Source organism: Arachis stenosperma, chromosome 5 (assembly GCF_014773155.1).
Source record: "Arachis stenosperma cultivar V10309 chromosome 5, arast.V10309.gnm1.PFL2, whole genome shotgun sequence".
Classification (NCBI taxonomy): Eukaryota; Viridiplantae; Streptophyta; class Magnoliopsida; order Fabales; family Fabaceae; genus Arachis; species Arachis stenosperma.
In genome coordinates this window covers 132,959,035-132,982,406 of record NC_080381.1, presented here as the reverse complement: position 1 = coordinate 132,982,406, position 23,372 = coordinate 132,959,035, and the positions used below count along the sequence as shown (strand labels likewise).

General features: G+C 33.7%; 4 protein-coding genes across 4 annotated transcripts; 2 read left to right on the top strand and 2 right to left on the bottom strand.

Moving 5' to 3' along the window:
• Positions 1–2,680: 2,680 nt before the first annotated feature.
• LOC130981440 (aluminum-activated malate transporter 4-like) lies at positions 2,681–7,842 on the bottom strand. The gene is made up of 6 exons (XM_057905037.1): positions 7,304–7,842; positions 4,970–5,107; positions 4,428–4,691; positions 4,157–4,293; positions 3,859–4,005; positions 2,681–3,280 (listed from the first exon to the last, which is right to left on the bottom strand). Exons 1-6 carry the CDS (start codon positions 7,614–7,616, stop codon positions 2,681–2,683), a joined length of 1,599 nt encoding a protein of 532 aa, XP_057761020.1. The 5' UTR covers positions 7,617–7,842.
• A 257-nt stretch (positions 7,843–8,099) lies between these two features.
• LOC130982709 (uncharacterized) lies at positions 8,100–12,509 on the top strand. Its single transcript, XM_057906780.1, has 5 exons — positions 8,100–8,630; positions 9,582–9,675; positions 10,584–10,621; positions 10,716–10,851; positions 11,728–12,509. Exons 1-5 carry the CDS (start codon positions 8,268–8,270, stop codon positions 12,138–12,140), a joined length of 1,044 nt encoding a protein of 347 aa, XP_057762763.1. The 5' UTR covers positions 8,100–8,267; the 3' UTR covers positions 12,141–12,509.
• Positions 12,510–16,405: 3,896 nt separating this feature from the next.
• Positions 16,406–18,343, top strand: LOC130983071 (homologous-pairing protein 2 homolog). Its single transcript, XM_057907247.1, has 6 exons — positions 16,406–16,512; positions 16,699–16,724; positions 17,122–17,389; positions 17,532–17,602; positions 17,707–17,895; positions 17,980–18,343. The coding sequence occupies exons 1-6, from the start codon at positions 16,485–16,487 to the stop codon at positions 18,076–18,078; spliced, it is 681 nt and encodes a 226-aa protein (XP_057763230.1). The 5' UTR covers positions 16,406–16,484; the 3' UTR covers positions 18,079–18,343.
• Positions 18,344–18,740: 397 nt separating this feature from the next.
• On the bottom strand, positions 18,741–20,744 carry LOC130983023 (uncharacterized). The gene is made up of 5 exons (XM_057907190.1): positions 20,399–20,744; positions 20,225–20,328; positions 19,951–20,122; positions 19,679–19,801; positions 18,741–19,605 (listed from the first exon to the last, which is right to left on the bottom strand). Exons 1-5 carry the CDS (start codon positions 20,582–20,584, stop codon positions 18,949–18,951), a joined length of 1,242 nt encoding a protein of 413 aa, XP_057763173.1. The 5' UTR covers positions 20,585–20,744; the 3' UTR covers positions 18,741–18,948.
• Between the last annotated feature and the right edge of the window lie 2,628 nt (positions 20,745–23,372).

The window sequence follows — 23,372 nt, the reverse complement described above, 5'->3', positions numbered from 1 at the left end:
TTATTACATTGTCATTTATTACATGGGAACTATGAGAGAGAAAGCAAGACACTTGATTTGATTGTAGCACTAATGACTACACGCTACTCAGCAAGAAAAGAATCATTTCATTTAATCTTATTCTCTTTCCTAAATCAATGCTTTTCAAATTTCTCTCTTCTCTCTCTATTTGCTTCTCTCTTCGGTTATTATCCAGGAAACAATGGAAGCTATGTTAAGCTATCAAAAGAAAGAAGAAGCTGCATGCATCAAGACCATCAAACTAATGATGGCAAGAAAACATAACTCAATAAAAGTATGCTGTGGCTGAGATTATCACCAAAAGTGACAAGATTTGGTGAGGTAATCTCAGGTCCTTCATACTCAAAAAGAAAGAAGGAGATTCGGCTAGCAAGAAGGGAATCTTTGGAGACATGGCTTGTCTCTGATTCTGCTCAACCACCACAGGAAGTAGCTAGAGTGGCGAAGTGATGGAAGAGGCAGAGATTGGAGCAGATGAAGCCATCATCATCATGAAGCATCAAGGGCCAGAAATCCATCTTGGAGAGCAAGCCAAGGATGGAGCGCTCGGATTGATGAAGAGTGATGACCAAGGAAGAACTAGAGGTACTTGCATGTTGGGTCTTGCATGAGTTACCTCTTCTCTCTCTGTGGCCGAACCGGATCTGTTTTGAAGGAAAAGTGGTTAAACTTGTTTTTGTTTCAACTGTGAAGCCTTCTCTTCTATATAAAAGGAGTGAATAGTCACGGTTTGATTCAAGGGAAGAAAGTGAGAGTGCAAGGCACAGAAGTCTCATAGCTACCTAAGCTTACAGATTTTCTTCTCCTTCAATGTATTCTGTTTTGTAATTTTTCTGTTTAATTTTGTCATGTCTTGAGTCTCATGGAAAAAAGGCAAAAAGTGAGGTTTGTATGAAAAAGCCATAGAGCGAAAAAAGGCAGAGAGTGCAAAATTAAAAGAAAAAACCATAGATGTCTTAGAGTTCCTTTGTTCATCTATGTTGTGTTTCATGATTCTGTGGGAATTCCCTTGTAAGTTGGGTTAGCACTTTACAGTTTGTAATCTGGATGATTATAGTGAAATTCCATCATTATTGTGATGGAGACTGGATGTAGGCTGCATTGCACTTAACAGCTGAACCAGGATATATCTGGGTGTAATCTTCTCTCTCTACTACTCCATTTCTGTTTCTGCTGTATAGGAGCTAAAATAAAAAATATCTCGTGCCAAGTGACGAGACAAAAATAAAAAGTCTCGTGGCTAGGGACGAGACAAAAACAAAAAAGTCTCCTAAAAGACCAGAAAGTGTATTCAAGAAAAATGGGGCTAAGATTCAACCCCCCTTCTCTTAGCCACTGAAACCATCATAATAGAAACAGAAGCAGAAGCCAGAAGAAGACGCCGAAGTAAAAGCCAAAAGAAGAAGTAGAAGCTTGAAGCAGAATGGTGACGACGAACCTTAACAAACACTTGAACAATGGCAATGAATAGAGATGAGGAGGATAAGATCAGAACAAGGAACATCGGTGATAAGGCGAGCGGTAGAGAATTAGGGAAGAGGAGCAGATGGACCGAGGAAGAGAGGACTGGACAGTCTGGTGACACAGAGGAGGAGTAAGGAGGTGAGGCGAGTCGACAACCTCTAGTGTGGTGGCAAGGTTGAACAATAAGATGGAAGAGCCAATGTAGAGATGAGAGGAGGAAATGTGGATTAGGATTTTGAGTGAGTGAGTATTAAAAAGAGATTATATATTTTTATTTATAATTTTTAATTTAATTTCGGATCTCCGAATAGAAATGTAAAGTTCGTACTTCGATCCTTTTTGACTGTGGATTAGATCCAATCCAATGATCCTGTGGATCAGATAATATCCGCAAATTGCAGATCAAATATAAATAAATTAAATACTGTGGATCTGTGATTAGAAATCGAAACATGATCACCTCTACCATCATTGTTATAGATTTCTCATTTGAAGTGTGAATTTAAGAATTTTTTAAATAGTACTTTAAATTTAAGAGAAATATGTTTGCATTCTTTTTTGTGTACACTTTTTTTATAGTATAAAAGACAAATCATTTATATTTTCTTCAGTTTTTTCAATCAGATAATTTATCGCTATGACTAAAAAGTGCTCAAGAAAAGTTATACAAAAATAGTGAAGATAACATTCCTTTACATTTAAAGGATGAGTCAAAAGGACATATTCTATCAAAGAATAATGTTATTGGAGTCTATATACCATGATTTGTGAGTTTTTGTAGGTGCAAGTTAAATGATATATAACTAGAATAGCTTCATAGATTTTTTTACGTGCATATATAATTTAAGAAAATTCAAAATTTATGATTTTTTGTACAAGGTATATCACTATAGAAATATTGCTAGTGGTGTATCCTCTCTAATTCTTAAAAGCTAATGAGGCATTGGATATTCAATTAAAAGACTGAGGTTATAGTATTATATTATGCTAACATGATATTCTCTTATATGTAAAAAAGTATGGGTATGAATTTTTATATAATATAAATTGATATAAACAGATAAATATAGATGAGAGAAACGAAAGAAATATATTCTTTTATCCACTAATATGAGTTTTACAATTTACAAATTGAATATATACAGTAGTTTTATCCCATGATACAAACACAATTTTATATAACCACACACATTATCTATAAAGTTTCGTTTTTGAACTCTGCCTTCTCACTAAGATCTTGGAATTCATCTACAAGATTTTGAAGCCTTGCAACAAATTCTATTAAAAGTGAAGCAAATGTTGCTAATGACAAGGAACTGGCACTTTCATGTACTTTGAGTTCAGGCTCACTAATTTCTCCTTGAAGTGTTAGATGTGGCCGAGACCAGTATCTATTTAGTGATGTTGTACTCTGTGAAACGTTTGATGAGTCTCGAACTAATGAGGGTTCAATATTACTATTTAAATTATCATCTCCATTTTCATTATTAATCAAATTGATCAAATATTCCTTATTTTCATAGACTTTCATATCTATTGAATTATCAAGAGTTTCATTTTCTTTATTATTCTTTCTTGTCATTTTCCAGCTATCATAGTTGACTAAAAGAAATGATTGTTGGTCAATCTTCGTTTGTAGTTGGATAGCAGCTTCATGTACATCAAAGAGTATGTCTGCATTGCTTAGCTTTTCCATCTTTTGAACTTTACTTCCAAGTTGACGCAATACTTTGGCTCCTTCATTACCAACCTTTTGAAGTTCATTACTGAACACCATCCTCTTTTCAGCAGGGGCCTATATTACAAAAACAAGTTATGAGCTATAAATCATGAACATAGTTACATAATACCGACCTTATGATATATAAGGTAGCGTTTGGTGGAGAGACAGAGACAGAAAGACTAAGACTGATAGACAGAGACTAAGAGACAAAGATTGAAATAAATCTCAGTATTTTGTTTGGTACAAAGTGGGAGACAGAAATTAAAACAAGAATAAAACTCTAATTTAATTTGCACAAAGGGTAAAATTGGAATTAATTAATTGAAATGAGGATATTTTAGTTATAAAATGTTATTAAAGTTTTAATCTCCATTCTTAAAAATTTTAGTCCCTTGTGTCCCTACATTTTGGATGTACTAAAATACTAAAATTTTAGGGACAGAGACAGAAATTTTAGTACTACTGAATTTCAATATTCCAGTCTCTGTCTCAGTACCTCAAAACAAATACTACCTAATGTCAACTTTTACCATACCAAATGTTCCACATGCAAATATAATATCATACAATAATGAATCCAAAGTCAAGGAATAGTTAAACAATATGAAATAATAATATTTGAATATAATATTTTATTTTTCTTAATTCACCTGTATCTCGGAAAGGATACATCCATGCATTGCCATGACCATGAAAGCACAATGCCTCAGGGCTCCACTCACATTAACATAACTTCTCCAAGGATAGTTAAACTTGTAATATGGACCATGAGGTGGCTCCCATAATGCAAAATCTAACTGCATAATTATAGAAAAAGAAGGTAGCAAGAGTTAAAAAGATTTCACTTATAGAACTTTCAAATTCATATTATGAAATTATCTTTTCTAAAAGGTTAAATTGTCAGGTAGAGAGCTATGGGCATCAAAGTAGTTATATCTAATACAATACCAGTGTTTCCTCCTGATTTGATGATTGTACTGCTGCTCTATAACCTCTGTAAAGTGGATCATCCGATGCTTGATAAATAAGAATTTTTGAAGGGACCCTTTGATATTCAACACATTGAAGGTAACCATTAACACAACCTAGACAAAGTTACAACGAAATAACTAGCTAAGACTGGAAATAACAATGCCAAATCGAATACAAGAATTTGAAGTAAGAAATATAAATAAGGATAAATTTGGAGAAGAAGCGTGAAAAGAAAATTTGACTACACCTTCTAAAGATGCTGCAACTCCGTTAAAGTTTTTTACCACTAAGTCATGTAAATCCTCTCCTGACCAAATTGGATATATAAAGATATTTACTAATAAAGCTGTGCCAGCTCCAACAGCTATAAGAATAAGCCTATAATAAAATGTCGTTAAAAAATCTTTACTATCTGCCACTAATACAATACAAAATGTCAACATGAACACACGAAATCCATATTCATATGGCTTCATGTTTGGGTGTTGCTTCACATAACTTGCTAAAAACCCTGCACACAAGAAAAACAAAATCACTGATCCTCAATTTTCTTTCTTAAAATAAATATTTAGATTATTTTACAAGAAGATGTCTTATACTTATTCGGTACACAAAGTTATGGATAATTAATAATTTAATGAGCTAATAATATGAATATAACTTCACTTGAAAAAGTCCAATTATTGTTAGCAATCAATGTGTATATACATCTCATTGAAACACTTGTGAAAACAGTGAATGAAATATTGCCAATAAAATGAAAGATCAAATGGAAAAGAAGATTTCAACCTGCAATAAATATACTAGATACAATAGCAATCTCCCGAAACTTTCCAGCTAACATGGATAACTCTCCAATAACCAAAGCAAGTCCTCCTGCTAAAGTTGTTCCCAAAGTGCGATTCAACCCTTTACTAAGGGTTGCACCTAAGCTCGAATTACCAAAACATGAAATAAATAAATCAGTTACATAAAAGGTGAAAATTCTTCATCAACTATATGAGCAAAAAGTGAAAAAATAAAATAGATTCCTAAAGTGTACATATATGATCATTTCCATCAAGTAACATAGATAAAAAATATACTAATTTTAATATTATATAATATTTATATTTGGTGTGAAAATCTAAGAACAAAAGAAAAAGCTAACAAAAACGAAAACAAAGAGCAAGCACACGGTCTTTCTGTGGACCTCAATCATCTTGTAGGACTGACACTGATATATTTGGGTCACCAATCTTGTTGAGGTTAACAATTCCATTGTAGTAATATATTTTGGATGCTTTCAAATAGTTCAAGATGCCATACATGGGAGATTCTTCGCTAGCCGCATCATCTTGTGTAAAAATAATTTCTTTTTTGAAGACTCTATCAAATGAAATGCACCACACACATACAAAGAAGAGGATAAGATGTTCTTACATGATGGCAATATAATGTAGCCACTCCTTAAATAAGTTTGATTAGAAGGAGGAAAGATTCCTTGAATGTATAAAAATCATCTGGCCTCAGAGATTTCAAAGAGTCAATATCTTTAACCACCCTTTAAACATCCTCCTTGAATACTACTATGATAAGAGCACTACATGTCTATTTTGGAAGTTGGGGCAAGTGTTGCTCCTTCATAACATCCAAATTACCACCCTCCACACCACAAAAGAGCTTTTGAAAGAATCTCTTTACATCTAGAGTTATATTTTGTTGCTTTGTAATCTATCTCCCATCTCCCAATAACAAACTATGAACTTTGTTACTCTTTAAAACTATTCCTAAGGTTCATGTTGAAGAATTTTGTTTAAACTTTTGGAACCAGAAAATTTTTTCTTATAAGAGAAGACTAGTATCACTTTGAAGCTCTTACTTAATTTTATATAGAAAGAAAGCATTAAAACCGTCATGCAACCCCACTTTTGGGTCCTAACACGCACTAAGCACGTTATACATTGCCTAGGAGCATGACGTATAAATATTGTTGTAATTGACGACTACCTACTTATGACCTTGCTTATTATCTTCCACGTAAATGACTTAAAATTGGAAACTATTCTTTACCAACTATTCAATATGAACACAAGAAACTTTGCTAATTGCTCCTCTGACATTCCAAGATATTTCTTGAAAACGGCAGAAATCAACCCATCCTTTCATGATTAAACTCAGATTCAATAACAACCTAATTAGTATCATTGAGATCTCTATCTCTTATGCTTCCATTTGGATGGAGAGGATATCTTTGTCATTGGTGATATATCTATTATTGATAATAGTCTTTTCTATTAGCTAGATGTTCATTGTCTACTTTTGGTATGCTGCCGTCGTTCTCTCATAAGAAACCTAGAATTGCAACAAAGTGGCCCTTGGTTCAACATTCAATTCCAAAATTTATAGATTTGCCCTCTTCTTGTTTATCACATTATCACTTTATCATGAACGAACAGAATCTTTCACCTCATTCTTTCCTTTCCATCCCTAGATGAATGATCCCTGTCACCAAGTAATCATCCTTATCATTATTTATTTTCTATCTATTTCTATTATATAAAGGGGATATCATAATAGTTTGGTGTCTAAATTTCTTTCTTAGAATATCTTTAATTATATATAATTCATAAAAAAATATTTATTTTGTTATTTTTCATGACTTAAATTCAAGACTTTTTAGCTAAGTTATAAATAATTTGTCATCTTAACTAATTCTATATTTATTAATTTTTAGCACGTATTTAATATATAAAAAATAGATCAATAGACATATTGTGTCTACTGGTATACTAGTAAAAAAATAAATGCAATTATTATTGAATTCTTATAACTAAATATATAAAGCATTTTATTTTTTGTAACAAATTTTAATAAATATGAACCACGTATTAAATTTCACTAGTGCTTTCTCCATAATAAAAATTCGCTGTCAATGAACAATGATTCTCTAACTACGTGACAAAATCAATTAAGGAAGAAGGTGTTAGCATGTCAATGAATATGCTTTCAAACTAGGGTGAAGGAAAATAAAAAGAAAAAGAAAAAAGAAACATAAACTAAATATAAGACTTAAAGGAAGATTATTAGAATATCGCTAAAGGTAGAGGAAAAGAAAAAAGAAAGAAAAATTCAAAATAATACCTACGCTAAATTCAAAGACCACAATAACAGTGAGGATGGCCCAGATTGAATACTTGTTGAGTTGTTCCTGTTCAACATATATAAAGAGCGAAACGAGGGCCAAGGAGAGCCCTGATTTGATTGCAAACATCAGTTTTCTAAAGCCAGAACGATCCATTGGGTGAAGGTGCAACCAAAATTCACGGAACCCATTTTTTATCCTTTGCATTCGAGTACATCGTATTTCATCATCATCATTATTGTTGCCATTAAAATCAGTGTAGTTTCTCTGCGGGAGAAGACTCTCCTTGCTGGTTCCAACCCTCGCATCCATTTGAATGGATTCTAATAACCACAAAGACTCTTATGCCATTTTTGTGTCCAACATAATTACATGAAGAAAATGTTTAGGGGAGGTGATTATGATGGGTTACTTTTCTCCGCTTGAGTGCTTTGTTTTTCTCTTTTATTCAATAGGGGGAAGAGTGAATGATAAGAAGGAAAACGGAAAGAAAAAAATTGTGAAGGAGAAGAAAATGCGCCAAAGAAGATAAAAGGAGCGATTGAGAAACGTAGAGTAGAAAACATATTGAGGCTTGTTTGTTAAGCTCTTTATTTTAAGAATTTTACTCTTTTCTGTTTTTTTTTTCTCTTAAGAAATTAATTGCTGAATTTTATCTTAATCTAATTAACATGAAGTATATACTGTTTTTAGTTTAATTTTTTTGATAATTTATTTTTTAAAAGTAAGATATATAAGTAACCATTATTATGTATTAAATGTTAAAATATGAATTTGCAATAAAAATGAAATCTTAAACACATTGAAATAAAATCATCTCCAAAGAATGAGTTGGTAAGGTTAGACTCTGTTGTGGATCACTCGAGATCAGGGTAACAACCACATCCACGCTACTTTGGGTGAACCGTTCGTTGGTGAAGTAGTTGAAGTCTGAAGCGGGAATTTACTCAGTTAAGCCACTCGATGCCCCACCTTACTTACTCTCAAACTATGACAACGATGACCACAACGACGTCGTCTCCACCACTTCTGTGCTCCTTCCTCGCATCGAAACAATTGCTCCTAAAACCTTCACTCTCTCTTCCCCAATCTCCCAAATCAAAACCGCTCCTCAACTCTTTCTCCGCAAAACCACTTGTCCCCAAAGCGAGAAGCACCAATTCGAGGACCGTTTTGTGCTTCGCGGGTCGCCGAAAACCGGTTGAGTTAGCCGAAGCCTCGCCGGAGGCAGGTAGCGATGGTAATTTCAGGAGAATATTTCAAATAGCATTGTGGGTTGCAGAGGCCGTCTACATTTTGTGGCTCTTCTTGCTTCCTTATGCCCCTGTGTGTACACCTTTTGATTTTTTCCGCATTTATATTCCGGTATCAATTAAGTGAAAGAATTTAGAGACTAAAATCGCTCTTTGCCATGTTTCCTTGAACTTATTACCTGTTTTAAATTGTCACTGCTTTTAAATTATTTATCACTATATTTCCGTTTTGACATGGTGACATTTTTTTTTGGAATTTTTGGTTCACTGCTAACTTGGATGCATTCTCCTTTAGGATTAGTAGGGAACCATGGAATAGGAAAAGTAAAACAAAAGCTAATTTACAAAATTGTATCTTTAGATTAATGATAGTAGTATTCGAAGAGCATTTGATAAAGATAGAGTAAATGACTTGTACGGAATAAGTGTATAATCAATAGAGAGATAATTGATGTTATTATGGAAGAGTCAACTTTTGAAAATATATTTTTGAAATTCATTTTCAGACTTTACGAAATTATGATGCTTGGCATGAATGTTCTGTTAGTTGGTGAGTGAACACTTTAAAGCTTATTACATCAAATGTGTTTTGCACATTCTAGTCACAATTGTAACATTGTAGGCTCTGCTGGATGTTCAATGATCTGGATGTTCAATGATGTTATATGGTATATATGTTTGGTTCAATATAGAGGGAAAGAATGCTGACCTTTTGGGCAATGATCTCTGATGATTAATACTTAATCATAATAATAACTACAAAAATATTTTGTCACTAGATGGGGTTGCATATATTAATTAAATTATTTTTAAGCAACAGGTTAAAAATATTATGGAATTAGAGAAAAGAAGTGTATGATTGTATCAAAAAGTTGCTCATATCATCCCAGGATGCTTACTCTGCTCTGGTGGGAAAGTAAATGATTTAACCTGTTGTATTATGCGTGATTATTGTTCCTGAAAATTTTATATTGGTGAGATTGATTTGACTTGCAAATCTAAAATTTGACATGCATTGCAACAGGGAGATCCTGTATGGGCAATCAGTTCTGAAACAGTCAACAGTCTTGTGGGTCTTTCGCTCAATTTCTTTTTCATCCTGCCTTTTATGAACTTTGGTATGTTGACTTAATAACTGCTGCCAATTACACTCATAAATGATGAATGAGTTGTAGTTTGTTCTTTCTTGATGAATCTTCATGCAGCTTCTAGACTCAAGAATTGCATTGTCAAATGATGATAACTAATATTCCGGGTTTTTTTATTTATTTTATTTTTTATTTCACAGTTAGGTTGTAGCATTGATAGTTATAATGATCAAAAGCACTCTTGTATCAATGACAGTTGTAATGATAAAAAACAGAGGTAGCCACCAAGGCCAATAGCAGTCATAGATATGGGGTTCCCCAACAAAACACAAAAATCTAACTTTGGAACTTTGACATAATCACCAGAAATACTTTCACAATTTTTATAGTTCCATTGCTGATTATTGAAATGGATCCTTTTTTACTTTGTTTATATTGTGGATATTTGGATTACAGCAGCTTTGTGCTACAATGTAGCCTCAGTTGGTTTTGATAAGATTTATTCTCTGAATCCTTTTCTCCGTTCCTTTATATGGTCATTCCTGTTGCCATGCCACTACACAACAGGCTTATTAATATATATGCTCCTGTAAAATTTTCTACGAGAAATATTGTATAGTATATTATTCTGTTTATAGGTCCATGCATGAGTGACCTTATACTTCGTTGAGGTTTGTGTTCTGGTAAGTTTACTAAACCAAATAAAATCATACTGGTATCTTTCCCCTAATTGCAGTTTCTGTGTTCAACTTGATCAATAATATTAATTGGTCTAGTCATATTTCCTTGATATGTAAGGTTATTTAATACAAAGGCAAAGGCAACATGTGAAACTTGCAGCCTGATATTTAAAATTAAGTTTGGGAACATATACTGTATGCATTTTTTTTTATCCTTTCTCTTTAATGATATGTTCACACGACATTCTGGCAGAGTAGTTGGCATTCATCTGATTGAGGCCCCAGTTCTTCATCCCGTAAGCATTATTGAACAACGTACATATTATTGGATCCAAATTTTTATTATTTGATTTGAAAGTCTCCATGATGTTCAGAATTTTCTTGCTTCAGATGGCTGAAGGCCTGTTCAACTTTGTGATTGCCTGGACGTTTATGTTTGCCCCAGTGCTGTACACAGATTGTAGGAGAGATAGATACAAGGGTTCTTTAGATGTACTCTGGGGTCTTCAAATGTTCCTCACAAACAGTAAGTTTCATTCGACTCTCTTTACGTGACATGCATTTTTGTTATCTTGTTCTGATTATTTGCTAAATTCAGAACAGAAAGGAGTGATGAATAGTCTGGTCGCGCTCAGTGTCAATATTCTCTATGATCATATACTCACCACAAGTATATTCTCTCTGTAGAAGCAAACTAGTGAAATATAGTTAAATTGCTTCACAGTTGTCCCTGTTTCATATACTTAAGAAAGTAATGCTCTTCATATAATTGGCTGACAGGATTAAATGCAAGAATTCAATTCAATTTTCTTTTACCTTATTAAAAGGTGTAACTGCAATCCTACTCAATTGGTCAGCGGTCAAATGCCAGCTGTGGCATTTGATCCGCAATTTCTTTGGGTAAGACAGTTCACCAACCAACAGAGTCTTTAATTACTTCTGTATTATTTCCACCACTTCTCCACTAATGTTTAACACGGTTACCAAAGTTACAACTCTTGCCATCACTATTCATAAGCAGTATAAGAATTTTCTGGTTCATAGTGATTAGGGAAACTCAGCGCTGGTAATGTTGGGGGTTTGACTAGACAAAAGGGTGGCTGTCCGCCAATTGAGGTCCCTATATGTTTGAAGAATTTAATTACAATCTACCGACAGCGTTAAAAGAATGATTTATGCTATTGACCAATTAGATACTTGCATTTATATGAACTTTGAGATAGTGAATGGTTTAGTTAAACACTTTTTTCTGTTGTCAATTCGTGATTGGAGAATTGGATGTATATGTAAAATTTTTCTCTATGTGCAAGTTTCTGTTTAAACTTTAAACTATGTTTTATTCCCAAGTTATTTTTCCTTTTTGTTCAATTAATTGAGTTTCTTTACATATTCATGATGGCAGCATTCTTGATCCCATATATGGCAATCCGATTGAACAATGCTGACGATGTCAGTGGTCCAAGCAAAAGGTCGGAACTAGGTTCCTTGATGACCAATGGTGCCTCATATGTTGGACTCATTGGTGGGATTACATGTATCGTGTCTATATTGTGGGCTCTATATGGCAGAACAGATGCAAATTTTGGTGGCATAGCAGATAGATGGGAATTCCTGGTCGGTTTCTTCGGATCAGAAAGGTTGGCTTATGCCTTCATATGGGACATATGTCTTTACATGATTTTCCAGCCATGGTTACTTGGAGACAACCTCCAGAATGTTCAGGAAGACAAGGTTGTCTTGGTAAATTATCTTAGGTATATACCCGTGGTTGGTATAATTGCTTATCTCCTTTGCTTGGAGCCCAAAAAAGTTTAAGTGTTTAATCAGTTTATCTTGCATGGAGAGCTTCTCAGCCGAAGGAGTCTTACTTGAACATTTTTACAAGTGTTATTGATTACAAAATATGCAAATCAAGTGCACTTTTGTCAGTTCCTTCTTGTGGATATTTGTAATCTCTTGAAATTTTAGGCAACTTTATTGGAGCAATAAGATGTAGCTTTATGGACCTAAGCCTTCACTTGCTGGCTCACCTGAGCAAACACAACTTTTGCTACCACTTTTTTGATCCCTTTCGTCGATAGAATTTCTTCAAAACTTGAAACGTTTCGTAGACGTTAGAACCCAGGTGAATTGTATAAGAATGATTAGCATCTTCCAATAAAGTTATTTGAACCCCCATTTTCTCAGAGCAAGGAGCTCTCCCCCATTTTGCTATAAGACCCAAAAATTTATGGCTTGCTTTCATTTTGGGTGTGTTAAAGGTTAAAGCTCAAGTGCAGCGCCCTTTCCTACTTATATACAATAATAACAAACAATAAAACCAATTTCAACAGCTCACTTGGCTTCCTTCCACGCATCTCATTATATTTTATTGTGATGCATCACAAAATATCCATAGTCGTCCTTGAGATTTGCATAAATACTCAATGTAATTCTCAAGATTCCGATTTTCACATTTTAGTCTTCCAGATAGAGTTCCGAGCACTCAAAGTGGTCCCTAGATATATTTCTGGTTATGAGTCATCACCGAAGCGCTAACGTGGCCTCTGTTTGCCACACTGGAGGGGTCCAACTGCTATTTGAGCTAGCCAATTTTGAGCTAGCCAATTTTCAATTTGTACCCACGTTGGTCCTTCCCTTTATATCTAATCCTAAATCTCCAAATTTTTGTAAATTTCATCTCTTCTTGTTCATCGCACCCTCCTCAGTCTACAGCAATCAATTTCCATTGCCGAATTGGAGAATGTGGTGAACGGCAATGAAGCTTTGATGACAAGAATGTCTGATAAGGATAGCATTGATTCTATGATGTTGGGTTGGTCGTTTGATGAAGTAGACGAGGATATAGTTGATTCCCATATGGAAACAGCATGCAAAATTGAAACAGTTACAGATCGAGGGTTACAGGGATACAAGATTTCCAGATTGGGTGGGACATTCTTCCTACCACAACATCACCAAAATATCACTGGATCCTTGCAGGAGTTGCTGTATGCTTCCTTCACTTGGACAGTTGCCCTCTTTGAAGCACTTATCAATTTCATATTTTGCAAGTCTGGCAACTGTGGGTGCTGAGTTTTACTTTGACCAGAACGGTAAATCTTGTTTGGAGACACCACCATTCCCAATGCTTGAAACTCTTTCGATTCACTCAATGTGGTGCTGGAAAGGAGTGGCTTTCATTGGAGTTAAGCTTTCCATAAGGAAGTGTCCGATGTTGAGAGGAGATTTGCCAAATCGACTTACATCTTTGCAGGAGTGCGATGAGCTGAGTTGTTGTGTTCCAAGGGCTCCTGAGATTTCCACTCTTTCAATTTCAGGAAAGCATCTAGTGGGATCCATGGTGGAGGCCATTACGAACACGCAACTGAGTTGCCTCACTTCTTTAAGCTTCTCAGATTGTTCCTCCCAGATATGGTTTCCAGTGAGTGCTATTCCCCATCACTACAACAGTTGAGGATGGAGGGTTGTAGAGAATTAGAAATTCAAATGAATGGCCAACACCACTCACTTCAGGAACTATACATATGTAGCAGCTGTGATTCACTTGCATCCTTCTCCTTGTTGGATTCCTTTCCGAAACTCGTGCGTCCTCAAATCAACAACTATGGAAACATGGAGTCTATTGTGGTGTCACGTTCTCTTTCATGTCTCCGTTTTTTATATATCGACAATTGTGGGAGTTTGAAATCTATGGCAACTCTATGGATGGCAGCACCTCAACTTGAACAATTCTCATTAGTGGCTTGCCCAGAGATTGATTTGTCTGATACAGGGCATCCACACCGTAGCCTTAGATTTCTTGAAATCAGCAACATCGAGAAACTGGTGAGCTCTGCAGCATTCGTGCATACAAAAATTTGGAGATTTAGGGTTAGATATAAAGGGAGGGACCAATCTGGGTACAAATTGAAAATTGGCTAGCTCAGATAGCTGTTGAACTCCTCCAGCGTGGTAAACAGCCACGTCGCTGATGACTCATAACCAGAAATATGTCCAGGGACCACTTTTAGCGTTCCGAATTCTATCTGGAGGACTAAAATAGGAAAATCGAGATCTTGAGAATTACATTGAGTATTTACGCGAATCTCAGGGATGACTATAGGTATTTACTCCAACGTCGTATCTATTTGTATATTTTAACCATAAAAGTTGTAAAGTGTCTGTGAGTTGGAAGAATAAACTTCTTTTAAAAATTTTAATTTTGGATAAAGTAACTTTTAAAAAAATTGGCATTTTGTTTATGAAGATAATTTCAATTTGAGAAAATGCACCAAATATAGCTACATATTTTGATGCAATTTTTAAAAATTTGCTTGGAAAAATTTGATTTTTTTCATCTTCCAAATTTATTGCCTAGAGAATTTATTTTAGTAATTTTTATTGTGAATGGAAGAAATTTAAAAAAATATATAGTTTTTTTCAAGTATTTATCTCGTAAATAATTTTTCAAGTAATTTTATAAAAAAATGAATCAAAGGTATGAAATATTTCACACTTATAAAAACAGAGCATTTTATTAAATTGATATTTAGAGGATCAAGATTTTTTTTAAATAATTATTTCATAAAAAATTAAATCTTTTAAGATGCATAATAGTTACTCGGTTTGGAATTTCATATTAGAATGGAAACATGGAAGAGTGTAACTTCTAAGATTACCATATTAAGAAATTTAAAGTTTTAAACAATAAAAAGAAAGGGGCCTGCTACACATACAAGTAAAAAGGCCGTACAAGTTTTACAAGTTATCAGCCCAAACTTCATTAACACGCGCATTAACTCATTTTGAATGGAGCGTAACTACACGCGCGCCACTCAAACGGTTCCTCTTCGTCTTCTTCTTCTTCTCTTCTTCTTCGTCTTTGTCTTCTTCTTCTTCTTCCTCTTCCTCTTCCTCTTCCTCTTCGTTTTTTTCGATTTTCATGGTTTCTGAAATTCTTCTTATTCTTCTTGCTGCACGTTCTTCTTCCTCTTACTCTTCTTCTTCTCCTTTTCTTTCGTTTCTGCACGTTCTTCTTCCTCGTTTTCCTCTTCTTCTTCTTCTTCTTCATTTACGTCTTTTCTCTCTGTTTTCTCGTTTTTTTTCGATTTTTCATGGTAAAATCGTTTTTGAAGAAGAAGAAGCAGCAGAAGATGAGGAGGAGAAAGAGAAAGAGTTCTGAATTATGCATAAGATGTACTTCAACGAATTTTGGGTGTATTTTCTTAAATCCTTTGGGTGTATTTTCTGTAATTCTTTGGGTGTATTTGAGTGATATCTGACTGATATCTTTGGGTGTATCTGACTCATATCTATGGGTGTATCTTACTGATATCTATGGGTGTATTTTTCATTTCAAAAAAAATGGCAAGCATTACAGAAATACACCCAAACGATTACATAAAATACACCCAAGAGATTACAGAAATACACTCAAACGGTTACAGGAATTCACCCAAACGATTATAGAAATACACCCAAAAGATTACAGAAAATACACCCAAAGGATTTAAAGAAATACACCCAAAACCATGCATAATTAAGAACTCTTTCTCTTTCTCCTCCTCCTCTTCTGCTACTTCTTCTTCTTCAAAAACGATTTCAGAGCTTGATGTCAAAAAACAATAGAAATCGAGAATAACGAAGAAAGAAAATAGAGAGAAAAGCACGTAAATGAAGAAGGAGAAAGAGAAGGCAAGAAACAAAAGAAAAGAAGAAGAAGAAGAAGAGGAAGAGGAAGAAGAACGTGTAGCAAGAAGAAGAAGAAGGTGCAATGAAAACGTGCCGTAACAGTATGTGGAGGAACTAACGTCAACGACGAAGAACAAACCAGTGAGAAAGGAGGAGAAAAGAACGATCAAAAAAGAAGGAGAAGAAGAAGGGATGTAGCGCGTCGTACGTGGAGCAGCGCGTAATTTGATTTTATTGTTTAATGAACTTGTAAAGCATACAAGCCATATGCATAGCTTTTCCCAAAAAGAAATAGACGACTGAAAATTTTATCTAAGCTAAAAATAATTGTGAATTGTAGCTAGAAAAGTAAAACGATGTCGTAAAGACGTAAACAACCATCTTCACAAGTCTCCAGCATACTTGCCAGGCAATCCTCACTTGACACTGAAACAGGAGAAAAGGGAGTTCCATAAATTTTCCCGCCCATTTTTCATACTCCAAACAATGGCTCCAAAATCGGATAGCGCGGAAGGTAAATCCATCACCGGCGCCCCCACTTCCTCCACCCTTGCTCTCTTTGATTGTTAGATTCAGATTGAAGCTCTCTATTCTCTGTTTTCCCCTTTCTGTTATCAGCTTTTGCTTTAGCGATTTCCTTTTCTGAACTGAACATTTCATCTATTTTATTTATTTATTTGTGCTTTCGTTTAATTCGCAGCGATCGTGTTGAACTTCGTGAATGAGGTAACCTATGTTGTAGTCATATACTTTTGATGCTAAATGGTTGTTTGCGCTTGTTCTTCACAAGTAATGTCTTCTTCGAACAGTAGCGTTCATGAATCGTCCTCACTTTCTTTTTAATCAATTTCTATTATTATTCTTTTGCCAGTTTAGTTTCTATGCGTTAAAAAAATTAGCATACGGTTATGAACTATATACTTTTGCTTATATTGATAAGTGTCTTTGGTGAAATTCATTGAGGTTTCCATATTTTGCTTATGGTCTTTTCAGCTTCTTTGCCACCAAAGTAATTGAAAACAGCACACTTTTCTGAACTGAATAATTTAACTTATGTTGATTTGGGTCTTTGGAAAATTCGTTTATTTTCTGGGTTTTTTTTTTTTTCACTTTGTTTTCTCAGCAAAATAGGCCTTTAAATGCTCAAAATGTGGCGGATGCTCTGCAAAAGTTCAACCTCAAGAAGGCAGCCATACAGAAAGCACTGGACAATCTTGCTGATGGTGGCCGTATTTCTTTCAAGGAGTATGGCAAGCAGAAGATATACCTTGCCCGGCAGGATCAGTTCAACATTCTGAACAGTGAAGAGCTTAATCAGATGAAAGAACAGAATGCCAAACTGCAAAAGCAGCTTGAAGAACAGAAAAAGACTATTAATGAGGTTGAAGCAGGTACACTGAATTATGTGATCATCAAACCACCGCATTGATTAATGTTATCAAAAAACTTGTTGTTGATAGTTTTCATCAATTTGAGATTTCAAAAAAGCTCCTTTTGAATCCTGAAATTTATGAATGTAACTTGTAACTGCAGAGATTAAATCATTGCAGTCAAATTTAACACTGGAACAGATCTGTGGTAGAGAAGCAGATCTGAGGATGGAGGTAGCTAGTGTGCATGTTTAGTGCTGAATTTCATTGTTAATAAAAGAATTTGCAATTGTGCAGATTTTGACTAAGATTGTTTCCATCTCTGGCTTCTGCTTCAGGTTCAAGAAATGGAGAACAAGTTGACCAAGCTACGCGGAGGTGTTACCCTGGTGAGTCCTGAAGAACGCATGGCTGTGGAGACCATGTTATCAGAGAAAATAAGTCAGTGGAGAAAGCGTAAAAGAATGTTCAAGGATATATGGGACACTCTTACTGAGAATTCACCTAAGGATCCCAAGGAATTAAGGGTATTGTTTTGGGTCATCATGATCACGGATTTTGTTTTATTTTATGTATCTGTTCTAATACTGATACATGTTTGTACTTGACAGGAGGAGCTTGGAATAGAATATGATGAAGATGTTGGAGTGAGTTTGCAATCATACAATGACCTTATCCAACAAGGAAAGAAAAGGCCAAGGGGTTACTGATATATTTATAGGGACGGAGTCTTAGATGTCTGCTCTTCCTAATAAACAATTAGGGTGTATATTCCTTGGGGTTCTGACCTCCCTGAACATGTTTGAAAATTATGTTCCCTATGTAATTGTCTTACAATTCAGACCTAGTTGTTGCCTTTGTTCCCTAGTGAATTTACAAGCATGACTCACTGCAATGTTATTGTTTATATCTTTTTAGGCATTGACATCAATTGCATTTGACAGAAATATAGAATGCTTCACTAATGTACATGTTTCAAGGTCATATAAAATTATCAATATGAAGCATTTTCCGACTTGATTTCAGCATCATTTCTGCTGATGAATCACTATTGACATCTAACAGATTCCAAGAATAACTCTTAAGCACGATGTTAAGATTCTTACAATTGCTTTGCCATGTATGACAGATTCTGTTTAAATTGAACAATTCTAGGCTAGAAAATACCATAATGGTTAACAATGAGTTTAATTTATATCAACTTGACATAGCCCATACAATATCAATTATGAATGGCAACCTCAGTTAGAAGTCTCTTAAGATCATCTGTTTTTTTTTTCTGCCATCATATGTATTATCAAATATCATTCTGTTTCTTATGCAAATGTCCAGAGAGTGCCTATTTCTATGACACTGTTGCAACAACTGCAGATGATTTCATTCATTTTTATTCCACCTAAATAAATTAATTTTACAAGTTACAATACTGCAAATCCAAAACAATATCTTGATAATAAAAAAATAAAAAATATTGAATCCATAATTACACGCTTAGATAAGCTACTAGCAAAACTCACATCCAAAATGCAGTATGGAAAGCAACATACATTCATTTTCAATAGCAACCTGTACTTGTCTACTCATCTAGTCCTCACAGAAATTGGCCTCTTCTGCAAATCCAACTGAGGTCCACTCTGCATCTTGGTTCTTGTCACTTTTTTATTAGATTCATGTTTCTGAGAGCCTGATCCAACTGTCTTACCCTTAGTATATTTTGGAGATATCGGCATAGAATATTGATTTATGTTCATTTTATTATTGGTATCGTCATCACTTTCATCAAAAACTACTTCCTTATTTAAAGTATCAGCCTCAATTTCTGTATCAACTGACACCTTCAAAATCTCATCAATTGAATTGGAACCTAAACTGTCTTTTGGTTTCTCTAACCTGTTTATATTCTTGTTATCTCCTAGAGTTTCATTAAAGACTTCTGTCTCTTCCAGTTGAGGTTTATGTCCATGAGAAAATTTTCTCGGTTTGGGGCTTGAAGTGTTATGATCATCAGGATCATGGGGTTCAGATCGGGAGAGTTCCACAGCTGCCCTTGCGGCTGCTGCTGCAAATGCTGCTGACTCAAAAGCTGCTTGTGCTGCATCAGCTACATCCTTGTACTTTTTCCTTGCCTTAAATGAATCGGATAACTCCTCATCTTTTCCTCTGTTAGGGAAATTATGAAAAATCTCTTCCCCTATCCCTTGCTTGTTCTGGTTTTGATTTTCCGCATTGAATTGCTCCTGCATATACCATCAGATACCATTATTTGCTGTCTAGAAAAAACTATATTGCTTCCTTTGGTTTTATATTTACCTCAACCGAAACAGAGGAAAATTCTTCAAGTTGCAGAATAATATTGTTCTCAGAAGCAATTTCTTTGAGTTGCTTCATTCTGCTTTCCAAGCTTGGCATCCTTGTTGACAGCTTTTGTACCATCTATAAGTAGCCACATAAAAAATGATGAATACAGAAAAGAAAAATTACTCAAAAAACTAGTGCGATTTATTAGCACAGCCATAACAAAATAATGGGAAGATGAAATCTGAGACTTGTTAAAATAACTGATTATCATATAAGATACGTACCTGAGGATGGACTCCACAATTGTTCCTTAACTCAATAGCCCGTGAAGCAAACTCTTTGCCAAACCGAGATGTCAAAACTGCACGAATCTCTTGTATCTCTGGAAAATCTCCACACCTTGAAGCCGCATAGAGTAACCCGGATGCTGCCTCCTTCAGTTCCTCAGGGCATTCCCTATAAAAAGAACAAAACACAGCTCGTGAATTTAATAAGTAAAAAAAAAAAAATTCATCAAGTAAAATTGCAAATTATGAAGTGTAGAGCAATAAATTTAACCTCTCTTGTTCAATGAGATGGATCCTTTCGATCACAAGGTTGCAATATCCTTCAATCTTGTCGTACACATCCAACATATTTTGCTCCTTGATAACATGCTCAACCTATGAGAAGAAAAATGATCAAAGTATGACTTTTATAAAACAAATAATAATATTATACATGTAAACTTACTCGAAGCAAAGCTCGTTCATGGTGGTCGAGTTGGAGGAGTTGAAGGACATCGCAACGGGCTTGTTTAAGGCGAACCTGGCGCTGGTTCTTGAGCACAGCAATGCGTGAAATGGCTAACGTTATGATAGGCCTGAACTTTGCAGCCTTGAAAGTTCTTCCAAGCAGAGCATCGAGCTTCTTACCCATCTTACAGTAGAGGAGGAGCGGAGTAAATAATTTCAACTATGGCAGGCACCAACCTCTGGAAACACGCAAACTTGAGGGCGTTCATGCCAGTTATAGAGAATGGATCTTTTAAACGCTAGTTTAAGAATGAACCAGAGGACCAGTCGGCAAGTAACTAATTCGTCATTCAATTATTTATTTATTTATATTTATTTTTTGTTGCATGCATAACTTTACTTATTTATTTATTAGAGGTGAGGTAAAAGTGTAAAACCGTAAAACCTTAAATGCTTTCATCATATTCTTAATATGCTCATCGATGATATTATTATTATTATTATTATTATTATTATTATTATTATTATTGTACCTAAAAAATGGTACTTACTTACTAAAAAAATTAAAAATTAATATTTAATTTAAAAGATATAAAAATAAATAATTTTTAAAAAATAAAAATTTATTACAAAAGATAAATTAAATAAAATTTAAACACCAACTTATAGAGACCATAAAATTGATGTTATTATTGTTTATTTTCTATGTTTTAGATATTATTTAATGAAAAATGCTACAAAAACGGTAGAATTTGTTAATTTTGATTAATAATTAATCATTAATATTTAAAATTGTGAATTAAAAATATATTGTTAAATTATTAAAATAATAAAATTAAATTAATAGTTAAAAATAATAGTAAAAAATAATAAATTATCATAATATTTTGATACTTTTTATTTGTAATTTGATTATGAGAAATACATACTTATTTCTCATTGGTAAGGCCAATTACCGGATTAATGAGTTTTGGGTTTTATAAAATTAAAAAGTTGAACTTTCATGTTATATACATGGAAAAAATCAGGCAATTTACCGTATATGTAAAATAAATGTTAAAATATAAAATATATATAATTTTTTTTAAATGTATATTTTTTATTTTTTGAATGAAATATTTTTCACAACACTTGGGGAATGTGTTGTTTAGTTTTTCACATTTTATTTTAAATATGTTTAATAAAAATATTACGGATATAAAAAATTAGTCATCATATATTTATATATATGTATTATTTATTTTTATGTATATTTTAAATTTTAATATATATTTTATATAAATTACTAATTTGGTGGTCAATTTTTTGTGTACCCATATATAGTTGTAATTTTAAACTTTAGAATTTTTCGGAAAAAAATTTAGAAACAAAAATAAAAGAGAAAACGAAATTTTATTATTTTTCATTTTTATCTTCACAAAATTTAAAACTAAAATATTAAAAATAAGAGTAAAGTATCGTTTTTGTCCCCAACGTTTGGGGTAAGTTCTATTTGTGTCCCTAACGTTTAAATCGTTCTATTTATATCCCTAACGTTTATAAAAGTGATTCAATATTATCCTACTATCAATTATACTAACAAATCATATTATATTTCTCAATTATTCTCACTTGGATGTATTCATTCTCAATTAGGTCTCATTTGGATGTATTCGATTTTAATATTATACCCACTATTTGTGTTTAGATTCAATTATATCCCTAGAAAAGTGAATTATGTAAATATTATAAAAATTAGTTTCAACTTTTGATGAGCTATTTTTTGGAGTGAATCATCAATTCTATCCCAAACATTTGTATTCTAACTTTAAGAAGAGATTTTTAAAACTCAAACTAAAGCGTTTATAATGTGTAATTGATGGCAGGATAACATTGAATCACTTTTACAAACGTTAGAAATACAAATAGGACGATTTAAACGTTAGGGACACAAATAGGATTTACCCCAAACGTTGGGGACAAAAACGATACTTTACTCTAAAAATAAAAACAAAACATTTTTCAAGTTTTCAACAATGCTTTATCCTTTAGTGTGACTCATATTTCAAGTTTTCAACAACTAAGCGTGTTTTATAAGTGATACCACGTACCACATTAATACCACAAAACCTATTGATAGCCAATTCGTATATTTAGTAGTTCTCGTAATGTCCTAAAAATACAAATAAATTTATATTTAAAATTGAGTAAATGTTCAAGTCAAATTAGTTCTTTAAATTTTTATTTAATTAAATTAATGTCCAAAATTTTACAAATCAATCAATTTTTTCTCTGTCCGATTTTTTTTTTTTTTTTTTGTTTAAACTCTATTTTTTCACTCATTTATAGAGATTTTCTTTCGGGTTGTAGCAATTTTGAGCTCCCTACTCAACACTCTATAGCCAATAAAATCCCAACTCCTTTTTTTTTTGTGCGCAAATAAGTCTCTATATTATATCATTTTATTATACTGAGTTAAGCATAATGGAATACATTCAAAATTTCGAAATGGTTCATTTTGCTATTATGGTCATTTGGGCTTTCTTAGCAGAGAAGAAAGGAGGTATTGGGAACAGTGGAACCAAGAGGGAACCTGCTCTAGATGGCTATTACGCGGTTGGTAACATTTCGAGGAAAAGAACATGAAGTGTGGCGTCTGAGTCGCCATGCACCTTCAAAGAAGGTTCTCTTCATAATATGAACGAGTTGAATTAAGAAAGGAACGAGGGACATAAATGAAAAAGCAAATCCTTTGTTTAACAAGTAATCATCGTTTTGGTACGACTATTTCATGAGAGGCATCAGACGCAAACCCCGCACAGTTATAGGTCCACGTCCATTTCATTATGCGTAAGCACGATACTTAAGTTCAACAATTATTGTTGAGCCCCAAAAACACCAAAGTTCCACAATTATTGCTACTTTTATTCTTTTAAACTTGTTTCTTTTTTCTTAATATATGATTTTTGTCTTTATCAACATGTTATATCTTG